We start from the raw sequence: 24,317 nt of genomic DNA, 5'->3' as shown, positions 1-24,317 counted from the left end.
GGTCAAGGACTTGAGCAGGTGAAAGCAGATGTCAACCATATTGTTATCACCTGTTTGGTGTTCTCAGAACAGTGCACATGGAGGAAGGGAGACGAAGAGAGGAAGCCACTATTAGTCTATGGAGATGCAGCCACGGGCTCAATTAAAACAAACGTGTTCAGTCGCTCACTCCACTCATTGATTACATGGGGAAACCCTAGAGTTGGAGGTGTCCAATATTTCAGTTGAGGTGTAGATTTTGCAGATGTTGTGTCATTTCACCCTATTGTTATGCATTTTGATCTCAGACAATAAAAAGTGATTTTCCCTTCCCCCTCGTTCACTCCCATTTCAGTTTCACTTAAGTGATATTTGCCAGTCCTCCAAAGCATTTGCATGCTCCCTTATAAAATGGATTTTGTCATTTTAAAGTGAACAGAGTGGAGGGAGCCAAAATAGAAATGGAATTCAGCCAAGTGAACAGCGGGAGTGGAGGGAGTGAAAATACAAATGGATTTTAGCCAAGAGGTGGTGAGAGAAGAGGTGTAAAGGGGTGGGGGAGAATAACTAGTAGCAGGAGTTATATCAGCAGAATAAAAGTGTGTTACAGCTGTATTACAGTCACTTTAGATGTATTGTTACACTTCAAAGACACAAACGCAAACGTAGCAAATAGAAAAAGTTACTTTTGTAGGATAAAAGGCATGTCTAATGCCTTGCTGCCTCACTAACACGCTCCGCCTCATGCGGACAGTGTTGCGGGCAGCATTGACAACAGCAGGAGTGTAATCAGTCGTGGCTCAAGCCGTGAAGAAAAAGGTGGCAGGTGTAGCATTGCTGTTACCTTGCTCAGCTGGAATTGGCAAAATATTCAGCAACTCTTGGAGGACAATGGAATTTGTCCTCACAAACACGTATTATCCAAACGAATGCATTTAGGATGGGATATCTCAAGGAAGCATACAGTATACGCAAAAACATGTTGGTTTTAATAAGAAATAAGTCTTTTTAACTTCCTTTGTCATCCAAGATTTGCTTTTCGGTTAATGAAAAGTGAAAGATTGTGACCAGGCTTTAGATTCTGCGGGTTTACGCATGTGTGTGGTGTTCAGACGACCAGGGTTTGAACCTAGACGGACACATTCCTCATAATCTCGTTCCCAGAGAATTCCGCCCAAATGCCTGAAGAGTCTGGTGGACCAACATGTACGCTCTCATTGGCTGGCCCTCGCTTCATACTCGTCGCCAAACCCACTGGCTCCATGTCATCTACAAGACCCTGCTAGGTAAAGTCCCCCCTTATCTCAGCTCGCTGGTCACCATAGCATCTCCCACCTGTAGCACACGCTCCAGCAGGTATATCTCTCTAGTCACCCCCAAAACCAATTCTTTCTTTGGCCGCCTCTCCTTCCAGTTCTCTGCTGCCAATGACTGGAACGAACTACAAAAATCTCTGAAACTGGAAACACTTATCTCCCTCACTAGCTTTAAGCACCAACTGTCAGAGCAGCTCACAGATTACTGCACCTGTACATAGCCCACCTATAATTTAGCCCAAACAACTACCTCTTTCCCAACTGTATTTAATTAGTTAATTTATTTTGCTCCTTTGCACCCCATTATTTTTATTTCTACTTTGCACATTCTTCCATTGCAAAACTACCATTCCATTGTTTTACTTGCTATATTGTAGTTACTTTGCCACCATGGCCTTTTTGCCTTTACCTCCCTTCTCACCTCATTTGCTCACATTGTATATAGATTTGTTTATACTGTATTATTGTCTGTATGTTTGTTTTACTCCATGTGTAACTCTGTGTCGTTGTATCTGTCGAACTGCTTTGCTTTATCTTGGCCAGGTCGCAATTGTAAATGAGAACTTGTTCTCAACTTGCCTACCTGGTTAAATAAAGGTGAAATAAAATAAATAATAAAAAAATGTCAAACTTAGCCTTTGTTAGGCAATTATACAGAACGATTGGGAGAAACTTAGGCATTGGCTTAATAGGCTTAATCTACCAGCCAATCATCTCCCACAACACCTTCCCCCTAACACTACACCGTAGGTTTCTTGTGCCTGGTCCTGCCTCCATTTGGAGCCACGCCTCACAGTCGTGTGATTTGCTCAAATTAAATTACAAATACTTTACTCAGAAAGGTCAGTCCCATAGAATTCTATGGTCACTCCCAAAAAGGCCAACTTTGAATCGTTGATGTCCCAGGCTTATATGCACAACAGCCTGGAGAGGTTACATTCCCCATTACCTTGCTCAGTTGGGCCATGACTTCCCACAGCAGGCTGTGGAGCACTGACAGCTCCCTGCCCAGGTCGATGTAGCCCTCAAAGCCCCCGGCATTGCTCCCCGTGTCCATGTTGGAGATCTCGTACAGGAACTGCTGCATGGAGCCCCACTCCATCTCCAAAAACTCGTTCATGAAACACATGTGGTCCTCTTTGCCACTAAACCTGAGGGCAGAAGAGACAGCAGCGTGGGGGGAGCATAGAGAGAGTGGGGGGAAAGAGAGAAAGAAGTTCCCACAGACAGTGAAAGATTGAGGGAGAAAGGGACAAGATACGTAGTATGGCGAAGTACAGAGAAATAGTGAAAAGGGCTTACGGAGAGAAAACAAGAGAGGGGAGACAGACAGTGTGAGAATGCAAAGAGTGAAAGAGCAGGTGAGGAAGATGGAAGGATACAGTATGAACAACAGGTGATGGTGAGGGGGAGAATTGAATTATTCGTACTGTAACCTTGTCTGCAATGTGCCAAGAACATCGCTAAAATAAATCGTTTCTGTGCACACAGACTTCTCCACCCTCTCAACATTTGTGCCATTGAAATCTGTTACGGTCATCTTGTTTGTGGACAATCATGTTGGATGAATTCTTCATTCACTGTCACCAAAGGACAAGCTTATTTCAGAATAGTTTACTTCATGCTGACTGATATAATGTATTATGATACAGTTATAACGCATAGTAAGACTTAAGCAAGTCTTAAGCATATATGACTCAATCGCAATGTCGTGGAAATAATTAATGGATTGGTTCCTGGAAGAGGAACTGGCTGAGGACATAGATAATGACTTAACAAGGCTTGGTTGGTAGTGGACATACTGGATCATTTTGGGAAAGGCAGGTTAATTGTTAGAGGACAGGTGAGGGGAGGGCGAAATGTGAGGGAAGGCTAAAAGAAAGGTCATGCAAAAAAAAGGGAAGGCTACATAGGAGGGAAGGTGGTGACTGACTTGGAGAAGCTGGCCAGGTTCTGCACCACCTTGGCGATGAGGGTGAGTGTGCGGGAGGTCCGCTCTCCGGGGTACTCCTGGGTGAGGTTGAAGAGAGAGGGCGACATGATGGCGGGACACAGGAAGCGTAGGAAGAGGGAGGAGCTGATGAGGCGGTCTGCGATGTCCTCCCTTCCCCGCTCGGCACACCGGACCCTCCAGGAGGCAAATACGTCCTTCAGCTCCCGTGGAAACACACTAGAATAGAAGGGTAGGACAGAAGGACAGAATAGTACTTTATTTTTCATTGCAACATTTTTTTTTTTGGGGGACAAACAGCCCATCATACTAGAAAGGACACTGTGTTACTGACACATTTGTACAATGGCGTAGTCATGTGGAAGAAATTCTGACCAATGAGAGTTGACAATCTTGCAGAGTGCCAGCTCGCAGCACATGCGAAGATTGGCTTGGTGGTCAGCCAGGACAGACGGTGGAGTACGCATGGGATCCACTTCACAATTCTCCTCTGACTCGTATAAAGCTCGAATGAACTCCCCTGTCAACGAGACAACCGTCCATTAATCCTCATCAGTATCTTCTTCTTCATCATCATCACCATCATAGTCTTCTCATCAACATCATTGTCACTCATCATTTCAAATACTTTAGAAAAGCTCGCTCAGTGGGCACTCCAGGCAGGCTAAAGCAAATGCTAAAAGTATTTGGATGATTTCAAATACTATTTGAACCCAGGTCTGGATTTGGTCATTTTACACTGGTATTGGTATAAAATAAAATAATTTGCAGTTTTACCTATGGCATCCTTGAGGTACCGGTGCCCAATCAATTTGAGGTACTCCTCTATGGCTTTAGTAGCAAGGGTGTTCTCTCGAAAGATCAGATGCTCTCGTTCCATGAATCTATCCACCTCGCACATCGCCATGTCTGACAGGAAGTCCTGAAAAAAGAACATGCTCACACAAACACATTGTACAACAGACACAGGGGCCAGGAAAGATGCTAAAGGCCTCATTTTCAATAACCTCAGAAAGAGGTTACTCTCCAACAGGAGTGCTTGGCCACCCCTGCTTTAGTGCCTTCCTTCCTACCTTCGCCTTGCCCGTGCTCTGGAGAATGTGCACCAGCGCGAACGCCACCTCCTCTTTGCTTTTGACACTGAGCAGAGGCTCCAGCACGGCACACAGCGTACGGTAGTTATTGGTGATGTACTCAGCGAACTCCTTGTACAGCTCCATGGGCAGGATACTCATGGTCTGGTAGCGGGACTTGAGGCGGATTGAGGCATTGATGACCTTGCCACCGCCTACACCGCCACCCTTAGCCAAAGCACTGGGCTGGATCACCGGGTACCACTGCTCCACAAACTGCCTGCCTGTGATGCTCGATATGGGGATAGTGACCAGGCCGAGGTACGTGCTCTTCTCCTAGGTTAGAGAACAGAACGGAGAATAGAATATAGAAGTAAATATTTGAGTAACTCTGCAAACACAAAAGATACACAAGGAAACATACAACCGCCATAGACAGACACACACCTTGCGTCTCTTTTTGTCTGTCTCCTTGTAAAGGTGCAGGCGTAGGCTACGAATGGCAGGCAAGTTGTTGAACTCAAAGTGCTCGCCCCAGAAGACAGTGTCCGTGCGGGGCTTGCTGGTGGTGCGAGCGTACAGCATGTCATCCAGACACAGCTCACAATAGTACCGCTTCTTAGGAGGAAGGTCCCTGGCCTCAATGATCCACAGCTTAAGCACATTGTCCACCCTTCGACTATTGTCCTAAAATGGGAGCATTGGAGAGAGAGGGGTGAAGACTGCTGAAACTAATGGAGATGAAAGGCATTTTGATAAAAGGCATTTTGAGTGTGGACTGCAAAAGCAGGGTTCTTGTTCCTCTCTATTTTTTCACCTTGTTGGGCTTGACAGCTCTCTGCAGATTCTCAATCCATTTGTCTCTCTCTGCAGCCGAGCGGCAGGCAAAGCATTTTGTCCCTGAAATGGTGGTCACCTACAGTCAAACAGACACAGAAGTGAATTCATCAATGATATCGTTTGTTGCTTGTTAGTGTGTAACAGTTGATCAATTACTATCACCATGACACATCAACTTGGAAGACCGAGCTGTAATAACTGTTTTAGATTTCATATTAGGAGAGATACTATAAACTATTCTTCTCCCAGAAGGGCACTCACCTCAAAGCAGTACTCCTGGCCCAATATGCTGGAGTGGACAGGTTTGATGACAGCATCTTCATCCAGCGTGAGGTCCAGAGCCTCCGCTGCACTGCTAGGGGAGAGCAGGGACTCATGAGAGTGGGACTCCTTGAAGCTCTGCATTAGACGAGTCCTTGAGAGAGAGAGAGAGAGAGAGACAGACAGAGAGAGAGAGAGAGAGAGAGAGAGAGAGAGGTTAAGACACACTGTGGTCCCATTACAATGTTAAGGGGAACAGTGCATTGAAACAAACACTACTAAACATAAAATCTGGTACCAGGTAGGGTTAAAAATTGTGTTAAATTCTTGCAATAAGTACCCAAAAGTAACCACTGTTAACATAAACTGTACATATTGGAAAACACCAGGTAAATACACAGAAAAAGGAATGTAAAATAAATATTTATAGTGTCACACATCCAATCGTTTGGGAAAGCGCTACCTACCTCTCCTGATCAGCACTACGGAAACGGGGTAGAATCATGTGGCGGAAGCTGCTGGTTCGATCCAACTTGGGCTGGCTCTTTGCCCTTTTGATGGAGCCCTTCAACTTTCGACTGAGGAAGCTCTGTTGGGGACAAGAGTGGAGACCATTACACAGGTAGAGATGTCCATTTCATTTAAAAAAAACATGTAATTTAGCAGAAGCTCTTGTAATTCGCTCCAGACCGACTTACAATCAGTGCATTAAACCCTTCTTTCAAAATAGGCGCTATCTGCGAAATCAGTGTTAGCATGAATCCATGTTATTGGTGGTGGTGGTGGTGATGGTTGTGGTACTGATGGAGGTTGAGGAGAGGAACCCACTTTGGAAGTGTTTGTGTTTTGCTTCCTTCAGATGACCACTGGAGGAGCCTATTGGGCTACAGATGAAGCAACAATGGCTAATTCAATATTGTTCTTTCAGTGGGCTATGCGAATTCAGCCACTAAGATGGATGGTGTAAGCCTATTTGAAGACTTGAAAACTCAACTGGCATGACTATTCTTTTGGGGTTGAACTGGTGAAATGTACAGGTGTATCCCATACTGCTATAATGTACTTTTAATTTGGAATCGGTAAATTAGTAGCATTACAGTTAGCCTACTGTCTATTACTAGCCTCCTGAGTGGCGCAGCAGTCTAAGGCACTGCATTGCAAGGCTGGAGGCGTCACTACAGACCCTGGTTTGTTCCCAGGCTGTGTCACAACCGGCAGTGATCGGGAGTCCCATAGGGCGGTGCACAATTGGCACATCATGATCCGGGTTAGGGGTGTGTTTGGCCTGGGGGGGGGGTAGACCGTCATTGTAAATAAGAATTTGTTCTTAAACTCACTTGCCTAGTTAAATAAAGGTTCAATAAAAAATGAAAGAATGACTATTATCAATTCTGCTCTGAACAAAAGAGAACAGGGTAATGAGGGAGAATAATGATAGAGAGCAGGAAGTGAAGCTAATAGTGGGTAGCACTTTACTGTATGCCCAAGAATAAGTGGAAATGACACAATAATAATGGAAAGAGGTAATAAAGCATTTTCGAGTACTTACTTGTTGTCTGAAGGGTTGTTGGGGGGCAGTGGGAGGGATTTCCATGCTTGGCTGTCTCGCAGTGGCAATGCTCTTCCTGCGAGCGCGAGTGTGCTCTGTGAGAGAGAGAGAGTAAATCTCAGTAAGACAAAAATAATGGTGTTCCAAAAAAGGTCCAGTTGCCAGGACCACGAATACAAATTCCATCTAGACACCGTTGCCCTAGAGCACACAAAAAAAACGATACATACCTCGGCCTAAACATCAGCGCCACAGGTAACTTCCACAAAGATGTGAACGATCTGAGAGACAAGGCAAGAAGGGCCTTCTATGCCATCAAAAGGAACATACCGTTTAAGTCAGAAGTTTACATACACATACATTTAAATACATTTCAACTCAGTTTTTCACAATTCCTGATATTTAATCATAGTAAAAATTATAGTCTGAGGTCATTTAGGATCACCATTTTATTTGAAGAATGTGAAATACCAGAATAATAGCAGAGAATGATTTATTTCAGCTTTATTTCTTTCATCACATTCCCAGTGGGTCAGAAGTTTACATACACTCAATTAGTATTTGGTAGCATTGCCTTTACATTGTTTAACTTGGGTCAAACGTTTCCAGTAGCCTTTCACAACCTTCCCACAATAAGTTGGGTGAATTCTGGCCCATTCCTCCTGACAGAGCTGGTGTAACCGAGTCAGGTTTGTAGGCCTCCTTGCTCGCATACACTTGTTCAGTTCTGCCCACTAATTTTTAATTGGATTGCGGTCAGGGCTTTGTGATGGCCACTCCAATACCTTGACTTTGTTGTACTTAAGCCATTTTGCCACAACTTTGGAAGTATGCTTGGGGTCATCGTCCATTTGGAAGACCCATTTGCGACCAAGCTTTAACGTTTCGGGTAGCTTTCCACAAGCTTCCCACAATAAGGGGTGAATTTTGGCCCATTCCTCCTGACAGAGCTGGTGTAACTGAGTCAGGTTTGTAGACCTCCTTGCTTGCACACACTTTTCTATAGGATTGAGGTCTTTGTGATGGCCACTTTGGGTGATTGTCCATTTGGTAGACAGATTTGCGACCAAGTTTTAACTTCCTGACTGATGTCTTGAGATGCTGCTTCAATATATCCACATAATTTTACTTCCTCAAAATGCCAGCTATTTTGTGAAGTGCACCAGTCCCTCCTGCAGGAAAGCACCCCCACAACATGATGCTGCCACCATGGTTGGGATAGTGTTCTTCAGCTTGCAAGCCTCCCACTTTTTCCTCAAAACATAACGATGCTCATTATGGCCAAACAGTTATATTTTTGTTTCATAAGACCAGAGGACATTTCTCCAAAAAGTACGATCTTTGTCCCCATGTGCAGTTGCAAACTGTAGTCTGGCTTTTTTATGGCTGTTTTGGAGCAGTGGCTTCCTCCTTGCTGAGCGGCCTTTCAGGTTATGTCGATATAGGACTCGTTTTACTGTGGATATAAATACTTTTGTACCCGTTTCCTCCAGCATCTCCACAAGGTCCTTTGCTGTTGTTCTGGGATTGATTTGCACTTTTCGCACCAAAGTACGTTCATCTCTAGGAGACAGAATGCATCTCCTTCCTGAGCGGTATGACGGCTGCGTGGTCCCATGGTGTTTATACTTGTGTACTATTGTTTGTACAGATGAACGTGGTACCTTCAAGTGTGTGGAAATTACTCCCAAGGATGAACCAGACTTGTGGAGGTCTACAATTTATTTTCTGAGATCTTGGCTGATTTCTTTTGATTTTCCATTGATGTCAAGCAAAGAGGAGTTTGAAGGTAGGCCTTGAAATACATCCACAGGTATACTTTCACTTGACTCAAATAATGTAAGTTAGCCTACCAGAAGCTTCTAAAGCCCTGACATCATTTTCTGGAATTTTCCCAGCTGTTTAAAGGCACAGTCAACTTAGTGTATGTAAACTTCTGACCCATTGGAATTGTGATACAGTGAGTTATAAGTGAAATAATTTGTCTGTAAACCATTTTTTGAAAAATGACTTGTGTCATGCAAAAAGTTGATGTCCGAACCGACTTGCCAAAACTATAGTTTGTTTACAAGAAATTTGTGGAGTGGCTGAAAAACAAGTTTTAATGACTCCAACCTTAAGTGTATGTCAACTTCCGACTTCAACTGTATGTAAAATTCGACATACCAATTAGGATCTGGCTTAAAATATTTGAATCAGTCATAGAACCCATTGCCCTTTATGGTTGTGAGTTCTGAGGTCCGCTCACCATCCAAAGAATTCACAAAATGGGACAAAGCCCAAATTGAGACTGCATGCAGAATTCTGCAAAAATATCCTCCATGTACAACGTAAAACACAAAATAATGCATGCAGAGCAGAATTAGGCCGATACCACTATTGATCAACATCCAGAAAAGAGACGATAAGTTCTACAACCACCTAAAAGGAAGCGATTCCAAAAGACATCAACAACAGAGAAATGAACCTGCAGAAGGGCCCCCCCCTAAGCAAGCTGGTCCTGGGGCTCTGTTCACAAACACAAACAGACCCTACAGAGCCACATGACAGTAACACAGTTAGACCCAACCAAATCATGAGAAAACAAAAAGATAATTACTTGAGACGTTGGAAAGAATTTACAAAAACAACAGAGCAAACTAGAATGCTATTTGGCCCTAAACAAAGAGTACATGGTGGCAGAATACCTGACCACTGTGACTGACCCAAAATTAAGGAAATCTTTGATGACCATGTACAGACTCAGCAAGCAAAGACTTGCTATTGAGAAAGGCCGCCGAAGGCAGACCTGGCTCTCAAGAGAAGACAGGCTATGTGCACACTGCCCACAAAATGAGGTGGAAACTGAGCTGCACTTCCTAACCTCCTGACAAATGTATGAACATGGAAAAGGGGCAATCAGTGAAGAACAAACACCATTGTAAATACAACCTATATTTATGTTTATTTATTTTCCCTTTTGTACTTTAACTATTTGCACACAATTACAACACTGTATATAGATGTAATATGACATTTGAAATATCGGTATTCTTTTGGAATGTGTAACGAGTGTAACGTGTACTGCTAATTTGTTATTGTTTATTTCACTTTTGTTTATTATCTATTTCACTTGCTTTGGCAATGTAAAGATATGTTTCCATTAAATGGAAAATGAGAGAAAGAGAGAGAGGGGGGGGGGGGGGGCAGAGAGAGGGTCAAAGAGAGAAAAGAGATAAGGAACCAGAACCTTAAAAAGTGCAAACCTGAAACTGTAACCATGGGAAAAAGTACAAGATTAGTCCAAATTCTAACAAAAAAAATACAAACACAAAGCAAAACTTTTGTTCCGAGAAGTTCGAAATGTTAGAGAGGCGTGTTTGTTCTATTTAAGTGATAATGCCAGAGAAGCCGCTGTTTGGAGCATGTATTGGCACGGGTGTTGTTAGGCCCGAGACGAAGTCGAGATAAAGGATGAAGAAATCACAAGTACAGTTTGTCAGCTACACAATAAATAAATGTTAGCCATATGTCCACGTCATGTGTGTCTACATTCAGAAGCAGATCAAGAAGTAGGCCACCAGCAAAATTACGTGAACATGGAAAATAATCACCAACTGTCGGGCAGACTATATTAAAATACTCCTTAGAATAAAGGGCAGATGAGAATTAGAATCTGCGTCAACACTTCTGTTCCCCCGACATCATCTCGCCAAGTGGCTGAGGGAGCTTCAGTTGGCTAGCCAACAGGGGAAGTCAATTATATAAGAATAGGACTGCCTCTACTCTACTATTACACAACCTATAACACAAGGTCATCGACTTTGTTCCTTAAAGTAATGGTAACTTGAATATCTTAAACCATGCCACCAAGATGGTTGCCAGACTGTAAACAAGAGCTGCTCTTATGTTCAGCTATTTTCTACAAATTCTATTTCTATGGTTACACCCATGTTCACTCTAAGCTGCATGCACAGCTCCCCCCGAACTGCCGCCCAGAAGCCAACAGAGAGAACGAGACTGATTTTTACAAAACTTTCTAGAATGGTGGTCACCAAACAGTCGATCGCGATCCACTGGTCGATCTCCAAGGAATTAATTTGTTTTTATTAGTCTCGGGCTGTTGCAGGTAGATGCGCGCGATTCAGCTGCCCTGTGCTCCGGGTAGGTTTACTTTTGCCATTTTGTTCCAGTTCATGTGCAAACTCTCCCTTCCCCGGGGGCCCAGAGAGCAAATCATGTGCACTATAAACTTACCGGATGGCTCAGATGACCGTGTCTGCAGCCATGTAGCAGCAATAAGATACGGCACAGCACAGTTGATACTGTGAGATTTCAAAACGTTTAAAACCATGACTAGAGAGAGGCTGTCAACGAATGCAGCAAATATAGGAGTTTTTAGGAGTTTTTAGTTTTTAGGAGTGAGTTCACGTTTAAGTTCTTACTCAGCACTGTCAACACTTTGTGTTCAACACTTATATAAACTATAAAATGCGCATTCTTCCTATTTCGTCTCGGCACTACAACAAGCACTGCAGCAGTAATTAATGAGTAGGAAAGTGTATCTATAGGTTTGCGTTGTTGTTGTTAGCGGCTTGGGGGTCTTTTTTAATTAGCGTGGGAATATTTAACTTTCTCTGTTCATAGCAGTAACATAAATGTGTGCATGCGGCAGAAATAATGCGTTGCGACTCGAGTTTCACCATCAGTCAGTGTCAGCGGAGGAAAGGGAGAGCAGAGGGTTGAGAGGCGGACCCTCAGTCCCTCCACTGAGACTGACCATCAGATGCTGTCACCATCAGCACAATAAAATTCAAATAAAAAGCAAATGATTTAAATGCATGCTCACTCAGCTCTGCTTCACAAGTAATACAACAATGGGTCTATCAGCGTTGTGATCATATAGCCTACCTTAAATGTAGAAATATAATGTCAAAAATGGCCCAAACAACAATACATTGGCTGGGCAATTCAAGAAAGTCAACATGCGGTGATAATGTACTGGGCCTATATTGTAGCTTACTGCATAAACCTCACTGCTACAGTACTGTTATTAATGAATGAATGTTAGATAGGCTTACATTTTCTTAAAGTAATGTTTTAAAAAATTGGACCGGTAGATCTCGGCTTGCATTTTGACTCAAAGTGATCTTGACTCAGAAAAGGTTGGTGACCACTGTTCTAGGGTTTTCCCTGTTAACACTATCAACGTTGACCCTTTACTGTGGCATTTGTGATTGAATCAACGCAATATTATCCACTTTCAATGCAACATACAGTAACAAAACAAGCTGTGCAAGATATTTTGTTGCAGGCAGAACACATTGGAGTAGGATTCTATTGCATTGACACGCACTACTCAGCCCGTAATCTACCCAGACCTGTGCGGCATAAATAATCAGATGCAGTAGGCATATATGCAAATAGACCATTGCCATATATGGATCTGTGTCATTTACATTCAACTGGACAGTGTTTACAGCATGAGTGGCCATGAGTAGATGCACTTGTTTTGAGATCAAAGCGAGAGCTGCATGTAGCCACGTGTGCACATTTTGTTCATATCCTTTGCTAGTTAGTGAGTTATTAGCCCCGTTATAGATCATTTGTAGTCAGCATTAGGGGAGTGATTGCTTCCTACAAGAGCACAAAACATGTACTTTTCTTAATCTTAGAAAATCAAGTCAGGTAAAGAGCTTTTTTGTATCAAAGGAGCAGTGAGCAGTGTTGTATTTTGAGACGGGCTTGAATAAGCTAAGTAGTCAGTAGGCAGAGAGTAGCATAATTTGTCTGATTCTCTGTATTAATGGTATGGGAATAATAATGCATTTTATTTTGTAAAGTGGTTTCTTGCATCACACAACACAACAACATTTTCAGTCATCTCCTTGTCTGAGGTGGATAAACAGGTTAATGTCAAGCCCGGCCTACATTGAGCACCACACATTGGCTGCTACTGTGGGTTAATGATAGAAGAGCAAATTTGAGGGAACATTGAGCCACACCCCCTTTATTTTTCCCTCAATATCTGACACTCCTGGCTACATTCTCCTCCGTTTCCCAGTAGAGCAATAATAACCTTTTAATACATATTAAGGCACCATAAATACTCACTCTCCTTCTATCTGTTCTTCTCTCCCACGCACTTTTTTTTACATAATTCCAGCTGTGTACTCCCCCTCCTCTCGTCTCTATCTATCTGTCATCCATCATGTAGGTCTACATTCAGAAGCAGATCAAAAAGTAGGCCACCAGCAAAATTATGTGAACATGGAAAATAACCACCAACTGGCAAGCAGACTACATTAAAATACTCCTTGGAATATGGGCAGAATAGAATTATCATCTGCGTCAATACGTTTGTTCCCCCGACTCCATCGAGTCAAGTGGCTGAGGGAGCTTCAGTTGGCTAGCCAACAGGGGAAGTCAATTATATAAGAATAGGACTGCCTCTACTCTACTATTACACAACCTGTAACACAAGGTCATCGACTTTGTTCCTTAAAGTAATGGTAACTTGAATATCTTAAACCATGCCACCAAGATGATTGCCAGACTGTAAACAAGAGCTGCTCTTATGTTCACCAATGTTCACTCTAAGCTGCACACGTGCGTAGCCCCGAGACTGCCCGTGCAGCTCCCCCAGGACTGCCGCACAGATGCCTACTGAGAGAAGCCCGAGATTGAACTTCACTAAACTTTCTAGAGCAGTGGTCACTAAACGGTCGATATCGACCCACTGGTCGATCTTCAAGGCATTTCTAGTCGAGCACCAAACATTTCTGTAAAAAGAACAACGATAAAGCCTTGTGTTTTTCTATTAGTCTCGGGCTGTTGCCGGTAGGTGCATGCGATTCAGCTGCCCTACACGCCGGGTAGGCGAACTGTTGCCATTTTGTACCATTTCATGTGTCGGAAGGTACAAACTCTTCCTTCCCGGCAGGCCCAGAGATCAAATTAAGTGCAATATAAGCTAACCGCTGGCCAATCGGATGGCTCAGATGACCGTGTCTGCAGTAACAAAGCAGGCATACAAAAAAAGTCCAGCAAAGTTGTCAACACTTTGTGTTCAACACTTTTATAAGCCATAAAATGCACGTTTTTCCTATTTCCACAAAGCGCTACAACAAGCACTGCAGTAGTAATGAATGGGTAGGAAAGTGTATCTATAGGTTTGCGTTGTTATTATTAGTGGCTTTAGTCTTTTTTAAGAGCGAGGAATATTTAACTTTCTCCGTTCATAGCAGTAACAACATGAATTTGTGCTTTAGGGTGAAATAATGCAGTACAACTCGAGTTTCACCATCAGCTGGAAGATTGTGCCTTTTTTGGCTCAGTGTCAAATCAAATGTTATTGGTCACATACAAGTGTTTAGCAGACCGTCACCCTAACGTCCTCGGGAATAGGAAGTTACATTTCCGTCAAGGGGCTTAAATAGGATTGGGAGAGAGGGCCGTGTTTCATGGTTTACAACCACTGTCTGTTCACATGGGCGGGGCCACTGAGTTGGCAGAGTTTACTCTATGACAAACTGTTCTCTCATTAAGAAGCTAAATTGCATTTAATCTTTACACAAATAGTACATGTCTAGACATCTTAGAAGGTAAACAGCTTTTTTTTTTACTTAAAGGAGTAGAATTTTAAGACAGGCATGAATAAGCTACGAAGCCAATAGGCAGAGGGTCATAATATGTCTGATTCCCTGTATTAATGGTATGGGAATAATAATGCATTTTATTTTGTAAAGTGGTTTCTTGCATCAAACAACACAACAACATTTTCAGTCATCTTCTTGTCTGAGGTGGATAAACAGGTTAATGTCAAGCCCTGCGTGTGTTTTTTCTTCTCAAAAGTCTCATGGAATGTAGGGCCTACATTGAACAACACACATTGGCTGCCACTATAGGCTAATGATATGAGCTATTTCCATGTTAAAATGTTATAGGATTTTCTCCATTGTTTTGGATGGTAGGCAACTCTGGTAGACTTACATTATTAACAAATAGCCACAGTAGTCTACATGGCCACTGTTAAAACTGTATCTTAAAGCGGGTACAGCTTTTGTGTTCACAGTAAACACATGCTGGAAGTAGCATAGAATTTTCACAGCTTTCAAGTTCGCGCTCAGTAGACCTGAAATTTGCTCAGTGCCGAAACAAATTTGAGGGAACATTGACCCACACCCCTTTTATTTTCCCCTAAATATCTGACACTCCTGGCTACACTCTCCTCAGTTTCCCAGTGGCTACTTAAGGCACCATAAATACTCACTCTCCTTCTTTCTATCTGTTCTTCTCTCCCACGCACCTTTTTACATAATTCCAGTGGTGTACTCCCCCTCCTCTCGTCTCTATCTATCTGTCATCCTCCCCTCCCCTCAACTCTGCACGCTCTCTTCTCTCTCTTTTTTCATTCTATCCTGCTGTCTAACACATTTCCCCTCCTAGTCATTTCTCTTAGAAGGGCAACATATTTTAATGTGAGTTGATACATATCAATTAGTGAAGAAAAAATAACAGACCCTCAAAGCTGACCCTTATTTAGGTTGTATACATACATACACACACACACACACACACACACACACACACACACACACACACACACACACACACACACACACACACACACACACACACACACACACACACACACACACACACACACACACACACACACACACACACACACACACACACACACACACACACACATACATACATACATACATACATACATACATACATACATACATACATACATACATACATACATACATACATACATACATACATACATACATACATACATACATACATACATACATACATACATACATACAACCACCCACACAAATCCTTATGAAAGTCTTGACTCATTTTCATTTTTTTTAAAAGACTACCATGGACCTGAACAAGGAATTAATGTGTGCTGGCAATGTTTTACTGGATTCGGCTCTCAACATCAATATTCAGCCAGCCTTTTCCAGCGTAAATCCGCTGATACACAACAAGGAAATCACATTTGATTTTGAAAGTTCGAACAAGAGTGAAATATGTCCTAATGGAATGCAAGCTTTGATCAATGCGATGGCATTACGAAAGTTAGTTTACTCACTCTCATTGAACATGCATCATTCATCTTGCAGAGGGCAATCGGATGTCGTGAACTGTGAACACCCTGAAATAAGTGCCTATAATAATAAACTATTATATGGACTTATGTGTACTTCAATATGAGTTGGTAATACAAAAGGCATTCATGAGCACATTCTATGAGGGAGAAGAAAATAAAATCACCACATCGTCCTAGAAAAGGATTAAACTAGAACGTTCACATTGGTTTGCAGGTTTTTGTGGCAATGTTGCAAAACTATGTATGAAAAAAAGACGAGAGATCAAATTTAATGCCAGCCAAGGTTGTGCGCCTGAGCACATTGGTGAGAATGCATCAAACTGCACAGGCCCCATTTAGAATAACCTTGACCATCCCTGCCACCGTGTGACTCAGAGCAGACAAAATCCTGACTACCATAGAGCCATAGACCATTATTTCCATATTTATATCAGATAAAACCAGCATCACCAAAGATCCACCTTGTTTCCTATAAATTTGTATCTAAAAATGCAGGGCTTTTTCCTCAATCTCATTCACACAGCTTGAACGGTGGAAATGATATTTTCTAACAGCCAAGGATTTCACCCTGGTGAATATTTATACAGTGAAGATTCTTTGTAAACTTCATCACCTAGTGTCTGAAATGTCCTGGATAGAATACCCTCTATTTCATAACACATTCTTTGTCTTTTTGTGTCCTAATGACTCACATAGGAAGGGACTGAGTCACATACAGTCGATTCACATATGGATTTATATTGTTACTAGCCTTTTCATTTCAGAGTAACTCTTTTTTTAAATTTAGTGTCACTTGGCTCTCCTAAATGCTACATTGTCCTGAGTAGCATATCTTGATAAAAAATAGCATCTTTCCAAAACATGGCCAAATGTGTCATTCAGTACAACCTATTATTTCAGGCTTTAGGTTCTTACGAGATCTTAAAAGTTGATGATACAATGCATTGGGAAAGTATTCAGATGCCTTCCTCTTTTCCACATTTTGTTACATTACAGCCTTATTATAAAATTGATTGAATTAATTGTTTCCCTCATCAATCAACCACATAATGACAAAGCAAAAACAGGTTTTTAGAAATGTATATAATAATTATCTAAATAAGGTATTTTTTATTTAAATTATACATTTCTAAAAACCTGTTTTTGCTTTGTCATTATGTGGTTGATTGATGAGGGAAACAATTAATTCAATCAATCAACCCTTTTCTATGAGACTCGAAATTGAGCTCAGATGCATCCTGTTTCCATTGATCATCCTTGAGATGTTTCTACAAATTGATTGGAGTCCATCTGTGGTAAATTGATTGGACACGATTTGGAAAGGCACACACTTGTCTATAAGGTCTCACAGTTGACAATGCATGTCAGAGCAAAAACCAAGGCATGAGGTCAAAGTAATTGTCCATAGATCTCAGAGACAGGATTGTGTCAAGGTCTGAGGAAGGGTACCAAAAAATGTCTGCAGCACTGAGGTCCTCAAGAACACAGTGGCCTCCATAATTCTTAAATGGAAGAATTTTGGAACCACCAAGAATCTTCCTAGAGCTGGCCATCCGGCCAAACTGAACAATCGAGGAGAAGGGACTTGGACAGGGAGGTGACCAAGAACCTGATAGTCACTCTGACAGAGCTCCAGAGTTCCTCTGTGGAGATGGGAGAACCTTCAACAAGGACAGCCATCTCTGCAGCGCTCCACCAATCAGGCCCTGATGGTAGAGTGGCCAGACGGAAGCTACTCCTCTGTGAAAGGCACATGACAGCCCACTTGGAGTTGGCCAAAAGGCACCTAAAGGACTCTTAGACCAGGAGAAACAAGATTCTCTGGTCTGATGAAACCACGATTGAACTCTTTGACCTGAATGCCAAGCGTCACGTCGGGAGGTAACCAGACACCTCTTATTACCTGGCCAATACCATCCCTACAGTGAAGCATGGTGGTGACAGCATCAAGATGTGGGTATGTTTTACAGCAGCAGGGAATGGGAGACTAGTTGGATCTTGGAAAAGATGAACGGACCAAAGTACAGAGAGATCCTTGATGAAAGCCTGCTCCAGAGCGCTCAGGACCTCAGACATGTGCAAAGGTTCACCTTCCAACAGGACAATGACCCTAAGCACACAGCCAAGACAATGCAGGAGTGGCTTCGGGACAAGTCTCTGAATGTCCTTGAGTGACCGAGCCAGAGCCCGTGCAGCGACGCTCCCCATCCAACCTGACAGAGCTTGAGAGGATCTGCAGAGAAGAATGGAAAAAACTCCTCAAATACAGGTGTGCCAAGCTTGTACCCAAGAAGACTTGAGGCTGCAATTACTGCCAAAGGTGCTTTAACAAAGTACTGGGTAAAGGGTCTGAATATTTATGTAAATGTACCTTCCATTTTTTTCTTAGTAATAAATTTGCAACAATTTCTAAAAAACTTTTTTTTTTGTCATTATGGGTTATTGTGTGTCGATAGATCAGGATAAAACTATTTACTCAATTGTAGAATAAGGCTATAATGTAACAAAATGTGGAAAAAGTTAAGGGGTCTGAATACTTTCCGAATGCACGATAGAAGACCTGCTCACAAGGCCTAAGTTACGCACCTCCAAGTTATCCCACTGAAAGATCTCAACTACCCAAACATACCTGCCAATATTGATGAGATGGAGAACCAGAGATTTGATCATTTAGCCAAAAACAAACATAGTTGACTGAGTAGAGGCTCCGTTTTACTGTACAGTTTAAGACCACTTTAAACCCAGGTCCAAAAAACGGAGTAACTGCATACCATACGTTGAAAAAAAAAAAAGATTCATACACCAAACACTGTATGTCATACACTCAAGTGACTAAGTTGAGTCCAGGCTATTTGATTACATTAGGGACAATATGTGCCGTCAGCCCGTCACTCAGTTTTCTTCAGACCTAACTGAGTGTTTAGTACCGTTCAATGAAGTCTGCTGATACAAGAGTAGAGAGAGTGCCACATCAAATTCAATTCATTTCCCTTTTAATGCACTGTTTAATTAGCAATACTAATAGTAATTATATCAACTTTTCTAAAATGGTTTTTACTGCCTGCTAGACTAATCTAACTGAGGATATTATTGAAAAGGTCTCTTACCGTTCAATAATGCACACATTTTTTTAAATCCGAGATTATTTTGTGTTTCTTAGGCCTCATACACATTTACTACAATGTTAACGATAACATTATGAATTGAAATGTTTGTGTTCCAGAGCTCATAACAATGTTGAAAAGGGATAATGTTAGCTAACTTTACAAGGTAGCCAGCCCTATGTTGGTTGAAGAAAACAGTACATTAGTCAGCTGTACAACGTTTCTACCAGTAGCCTGCAAATGAGCCGTTCTGCTGCTTGACAGGCAGAGCCCACCAAGGATGGGAAATTCACCTAAACCACTCACACTTGTCAGGTATAGTTCACTTTTATTTGAAATCACTCAAACATCCAATTAATGGTGGACAAAACTGAGCGATATTGTGAGTCTATCCTCACGTATCTGAAATGACATGATCAATTGATGTTTACTGGTCATGAAAAAAGCATGCAGTTACTTGCTGTATAACTCTGATGACAGAGCTACATGTGCACAATTGTTCTGACTAAGGTGATGATATTACAACCAACTAATTCAAATTAATTGAACAATCCCCTGAAAACGGCATGTATTGTCAAACGTTTTACCAGAGCTGGTGTCTCCTTGCCGCCAGCAGGCAAATCAATTGCTCTGCACCTTATTGTGACGTTTTATTGATAATGACCTATATCGAACTGTCTCTCTCTCAAATTCCCATTTAAATTCACACTGCTTTATTGACATGAAAAATATTGCGGCAATATTGCCAAAGCAACAATGTATACAATATGCATTGTAATAAAATTATAAAGAATAAAAAATAATAAGATAAAGGTAGTAAATAATAATACAAAAAAAATAAAAAATAAATAACAACAATAAAATGGTAACAGTCAATAGTAGAAATATAAGAAATACCAAAGGCTAAACGTGGAAAATGAAACTATAACTAACTTAAAACTAACTAACTCTCAGTACTACAACTACCATCATTACTACTACTACCACCGCCATCACTAAACTGCTATCATTTCCATCACCCCTACTACCCGTACCACAAATTTTTGGAATAATAATCACAACAACAATAATAATAAGAGTAATAAGAATAATAACACTAATAACAATAATAATATTAATAACAATAATACTAATGTTACTGTTTACTATGCAGATCCTATTATCCAGATGTTATTAGGCTATGGCAGGCAAATATATATTTGGCTGGAAGAGGAGCCATTGCTCCTTTGCCCATGAGTATTTCGTGTTTTTTCTCTGGGTTTAATAAGTTAAAATTTGAAATAAATGTAGAATTTCTGTGAATAATGAATATCTTGGTGGGGAATATTTATCACACTAAAAGAGAAAGTGCATGCTCTGTTTCTACCTCCCCTGTTGTACAGTGACCATATACACACTCCTCTTTGGGTAGCCATGTCTTTTTATGTCTGCCGGTTTCTATTGCCAGCCTATACTTGGTAAGGATCAGTCTCTGCTTCGTATCTCTGACAGAGTAGAAATAATCAGCCAATTCATATTCTCTGTTTAGGGCCAGACAGCAATTTAGTCGGCTTTGGGATTTTGTTTAGTTTTTTCCAATGTTGTAAATATGAGTCCTTTGATTGTTCATGATTTTGTTTATTTTTTTATTTTTATTTTTTGAAACAGTGCTGGTGTCAGCTTGGTTGGTTCGGTTCAACACCAGATGACTGAGAGGGCTCGTTTCAGGGCTCAGCTCTTGGGTTTGATGTGTTTTAAATTGGAGACTTGAATTTGGACTTGAATTTAGATGTAGCCAAAATGTTCATGATCATTTCTGTATGTCCATTACCACTGGAAGGTGGCCCAATTCTACCCTACATGCAATAGTTGGTGTATTTCTTTGAACGTGTCAAATTTTCCAACAGAATTATGCATGAATTTTGTCCCACATTTTAAAGTGCAGTTTATTGAGGGGCCCCCAAGCCTCAATTCCGTAAAGAGCTATTCGTTGGATTACGCTCTCAAATATTTTGGTCAAAATTCTAATTGGGGTGTTGATTTTGAATAATTTCATTTGTATTGTATACAATGCTCTGCTGGCATTTTCTTTTGAGAGCATTCACTGCCATATTACACTTTCCTGCAGCTATGGTCAGACCAAGGTATGAGTAACTTTTTGGGTGTTCAATTAGGTTGTTCAAGGTGAATTTATACATTTACTGCCAGGGCCCAATTATGGCAATATTGCTCTAGAATATTAAGGTTATTTTGAAGACCTCCTATGCTTTGTGATAGAAGAACCAAATAATGAGCATATAGCAGATATTTTAACTCTGTCAAATGGGGCTTCAGAATGGTCCAACCTGTCTGCTAATTCAGTGATATAAATGATGAAAAGGTTTGCACTCAAACTGTGGTCTTATCTCACACCTCAACGTCGCAAAAATATTTATGTTCTTTGGTTTTAGATTTTTATTACACACTTGTTTTCTGTGTACATACATTTTATTAAGTCACACTAATTAATAAACACATCCACCTAAAAAAGAGGGTAAAATCTTTGCTTGCTATATTAACTTTAAAAACCTTACCACCAAGCACACTTTGGATAATTTTGAAGAATAGACCTTCGTGACAAATATAATCTAATGCTTGTGGAATTTATTTTCTTCTTAATGCGTTTGAGCCAATCAGTTGTGTTGTGACAAGGTAGGGGCGGTATACAGAAGACAGCCTTATTTGGTAAAAGACCAAGTCCATATTATGGCAAGAACAGCTCAAATAAGCAAAGAGAAACAACAGTCCATCATTACTTTAAGACCTGAAGGTCAGTCAATGCGGAAATTTTCAACAACTTTGAAAGTTTCTTCAAGTGCAGTCGCAAAAACCATCAAGAGCTATGTTGAAACTGGCTCTCATGAGGACCCCCGGAGGAAAGAAAGACACAGTTACCTCTGCAGCAGAGTATAAGATCATTACAGTTACCAGCCTCAGAAATTGAAGCCCAAAGAAATGCTTCACAGAGTTCAAGTCTCAACATCAACTGCTCAGAGGAGACCGCGTGAATCAGACTTTCATTGTCAAATTGTTGCAAATAAACCACTACTAAAGGACACCAATAAGAAGAGGTTTGGGCCAAGAAACATGAGCAATGGACATTAGACCGGTGGAAATCTGTCCGTTGGTCTGAGGAGTCCAAATTTGAGATTTTTGTTCCAACAGCCGTGTCTTTGTGAGATGCAGAGTAGTTCAAATCAAATCAAATGTATTTATATAGCCCTTCATACATCAGCTGATATCTCAAAGTGCGGTACAGAAACCCAGCCTAAAACCCCAAACAGCAAGCAATGCAGGTGTAGAAGCACGGTGGCTAGGAAAAACTCCCTAGAAAGGCCAAAACCTAGGAAGAAACCTAGAGAGGAACCAGGCCATGTGGTGAATTTATAGTTGAACTGATGATCTCTGCATCTCTCCTACTTCGAAGCATGGAGGAGGAGGTGTGATGTGTGGGGGTGCTTTGTTGGCGACACTGTCAGTGATTTATTTACAGCGATTCGCCATCCCATCTGGTTTGAGCTTAGTGGGACTATAATTTGTTTAACATCAGGCCAATGACCTAACCCACCTCTATGTAAGGGCTTTTTGACCAAGAAGGAGAGTGAAGGAGTGCTGCATCAGATGACCTGGCCTCCACAATCACCCGATCTCAAACCAACTGAGATGGTTAGGGATGAGTCGGACCGCAGAGTGAAGGACAAACAAGTGCTCAGCATATGTGGGAACTCCTACAATACTGTTGGAAAAGCATGCCAGGTGAAGCTGGTTGAGAAAATGCCAAGAGTGTGCAAAGATGTCATCAAGGCAAAGGGTGGCTACTTTGAAGAATCTAAAATCTAAAATATATTTTGATTTGTTTAACACTTTTTTGTTACTACATGATTCCATATGTGTTGATGTCTTCGCTATAATTTTACAATGTAGAAAATAATAAAAAATAAACAACGAGTAGGTGTGTCAAAACTTTTGACAGGGACTGTATAGACACATATACATATATATACAGTGCCTTTGGAAAGTATTCAGACCTTTTGACTTTTTCAAAATTTTGTTTTGTTAGGTATAATTTTGTTGGGCCTTATTCTAAAATGTATAAAATAGTTTTTTTTACCCTCATTAATCTATACACAATACCCCATAATGACAAAGCAAAAACAGGTTTTTAGAAATGTAGAAAAAACGGGAATATTATTTAAATTATTATTATTTAAAAATAAGTATTCAGACCTTTTACTCAGTACTTTGTTGAAGCACCTTTGGCAGCGATTACAGCCTTGAGTGCTATTGTGTATGACTCTACAAGCTTGGCACACCTGTATTTGGGGAGTTTCTCCTGTTCTTCTCTGCAGGATCCTCTTAAGCTCTGTCAGGTTGGATGGGGAGAATTGGTGCACAGCTATTTACAGGTCTCTCAGAGATATTAGATCTGGTTCAAGTAAGGACTCTGGCTGAGCCCCTCAAGGACATTCAGAGGCTTGTCCCGAAGCCACTCCTGCGTTGTCTTGGCTGTGTGCTTAGGGTCATGGTCCTGTTGGAAGGTGAACCTTCACCACAGCCTGAGCGCTCTGGAGCAGGTTTTCATCAATGATCTCTCTATACTTTGCTCCGTTCATCTTTTCCTCGATACAGATTAGTTTCCCAGTCCCTGCCACTGAAAAACATCCCCATGGCATGATGCTGCCACCACCATGTTTCACCATAGGGATGGTACCAGGTTTCCTACAGACGTTACGTTTGGCATTCAGGCCAAAGAGTTCAATCATGGTTTCTTCCCACTAGGAATGTGATGAAAAAAATAAAAGCTGAAATAAATCATTCTCTCTACTATTATTCTGACATTTCACATTCTTAAATTAAAGTGGGGATCCTAACTGACCTAAGACAGGGAATTTTTACTAGGATTACATGTCAGGAATTGTGACAAACTGAGTTGAAATGTAGTTGGCTAAGGTGTATGTAAAATTCCGACTTCAAGTGTATAAACAAATCAATAAGAATGGAATAAGATTGCATAAAAAATTGGTACAATGCAATGCAATCTTCAACCCTTTGTATATATGTTTTTCTTGTGTGTGTGTGAGAGTGTGAATTAAAAGGTCTGTCTAGTCCAG

The 24,317-nt window shown here is 41.3% G+C and overlaps 1 protein-coding gene across 5 annotated transcripts in view; it reads right to left on the bottom strand.

The window, feature by feature from the left end:
• The window catches only part of LOC124013029 (ras/Rap GTPase-activating protein SynGAP-like), a 92,918-nt gene that overhangs the window by 16,199 nt on the left and 52,402 nt on the right, over nucleotides 1-24,317 (bottom strand). For all 5 annotated transcript variants that reach the window (XM_046327139.1, XM_046327141.1, XM_046327142.1 and 2 more), the window contains 10 exons: nucleotides 6,970-7,064; nucleotides 5,888-6,009; nucleotides 5,421-5,574; nucleotides 5,137-5,235; nucleotides 4,767-5,006; nucleotides 4,320-4,655; nucleotides 4,024-4,168; nucleotides 3,622-3,766; nucleotides 3,229-3,465; nucleotides 2,245-2,446 (listed from right to left, as the gene is read on the bottom strand). In XM_046327139.1, coding sequence (XP_046183095.1) covers nucleotides 2,245-2,446; nucleotides 3,229-3,465; nucleotides 3,622-3,766; nucleotides 4,024-4,168; nucleotides 4,320-4,655; nucleotides 4,767-5,006; nucleotides 5,137-5,235; nucleotides 5,421-5,574; nucleotides 5,888-6,009; nucleotides 6,970-7,064 — 1,775 coding nt within the window. The remainder of the gene's footprint in view (nucleotides 1-2,244; nucleotides 2,447-3,228; nucleotides 3,466-3,621; nucleotides 3,767-4,023; nucleotides 4,169-4,319; nucleotides 4,656-4,766; nucleotides 5,007-5,136; nucleotides 5,236-5,420; nucleotides 5,575-5,887; nucleotides 6,010-6,969; nucleotides 7,065-24,317) is intronic.

The sequence above is a fragment of the Oncorhynchus gorbuscha genome, linkage group LG24, assembly GCF_021184085.1.
Source record: "Oncorhynchus gorbuscha isolate QuinsamMale2020 ecotype Even-year linkage group LG24, OgorEven_v1.0, whole genome shotgun sequence".
NCBI classification, from domain to species: Eukaryota; Metazoa; Chordata; class Actinopteri; order Salmoniformes; family Salmonidae; genus Oncorhynchus; species Oncorhynchus gorbuscha.
This window is presented reverse-complemented; position numbering and strand designations above follow the sequence as displayed.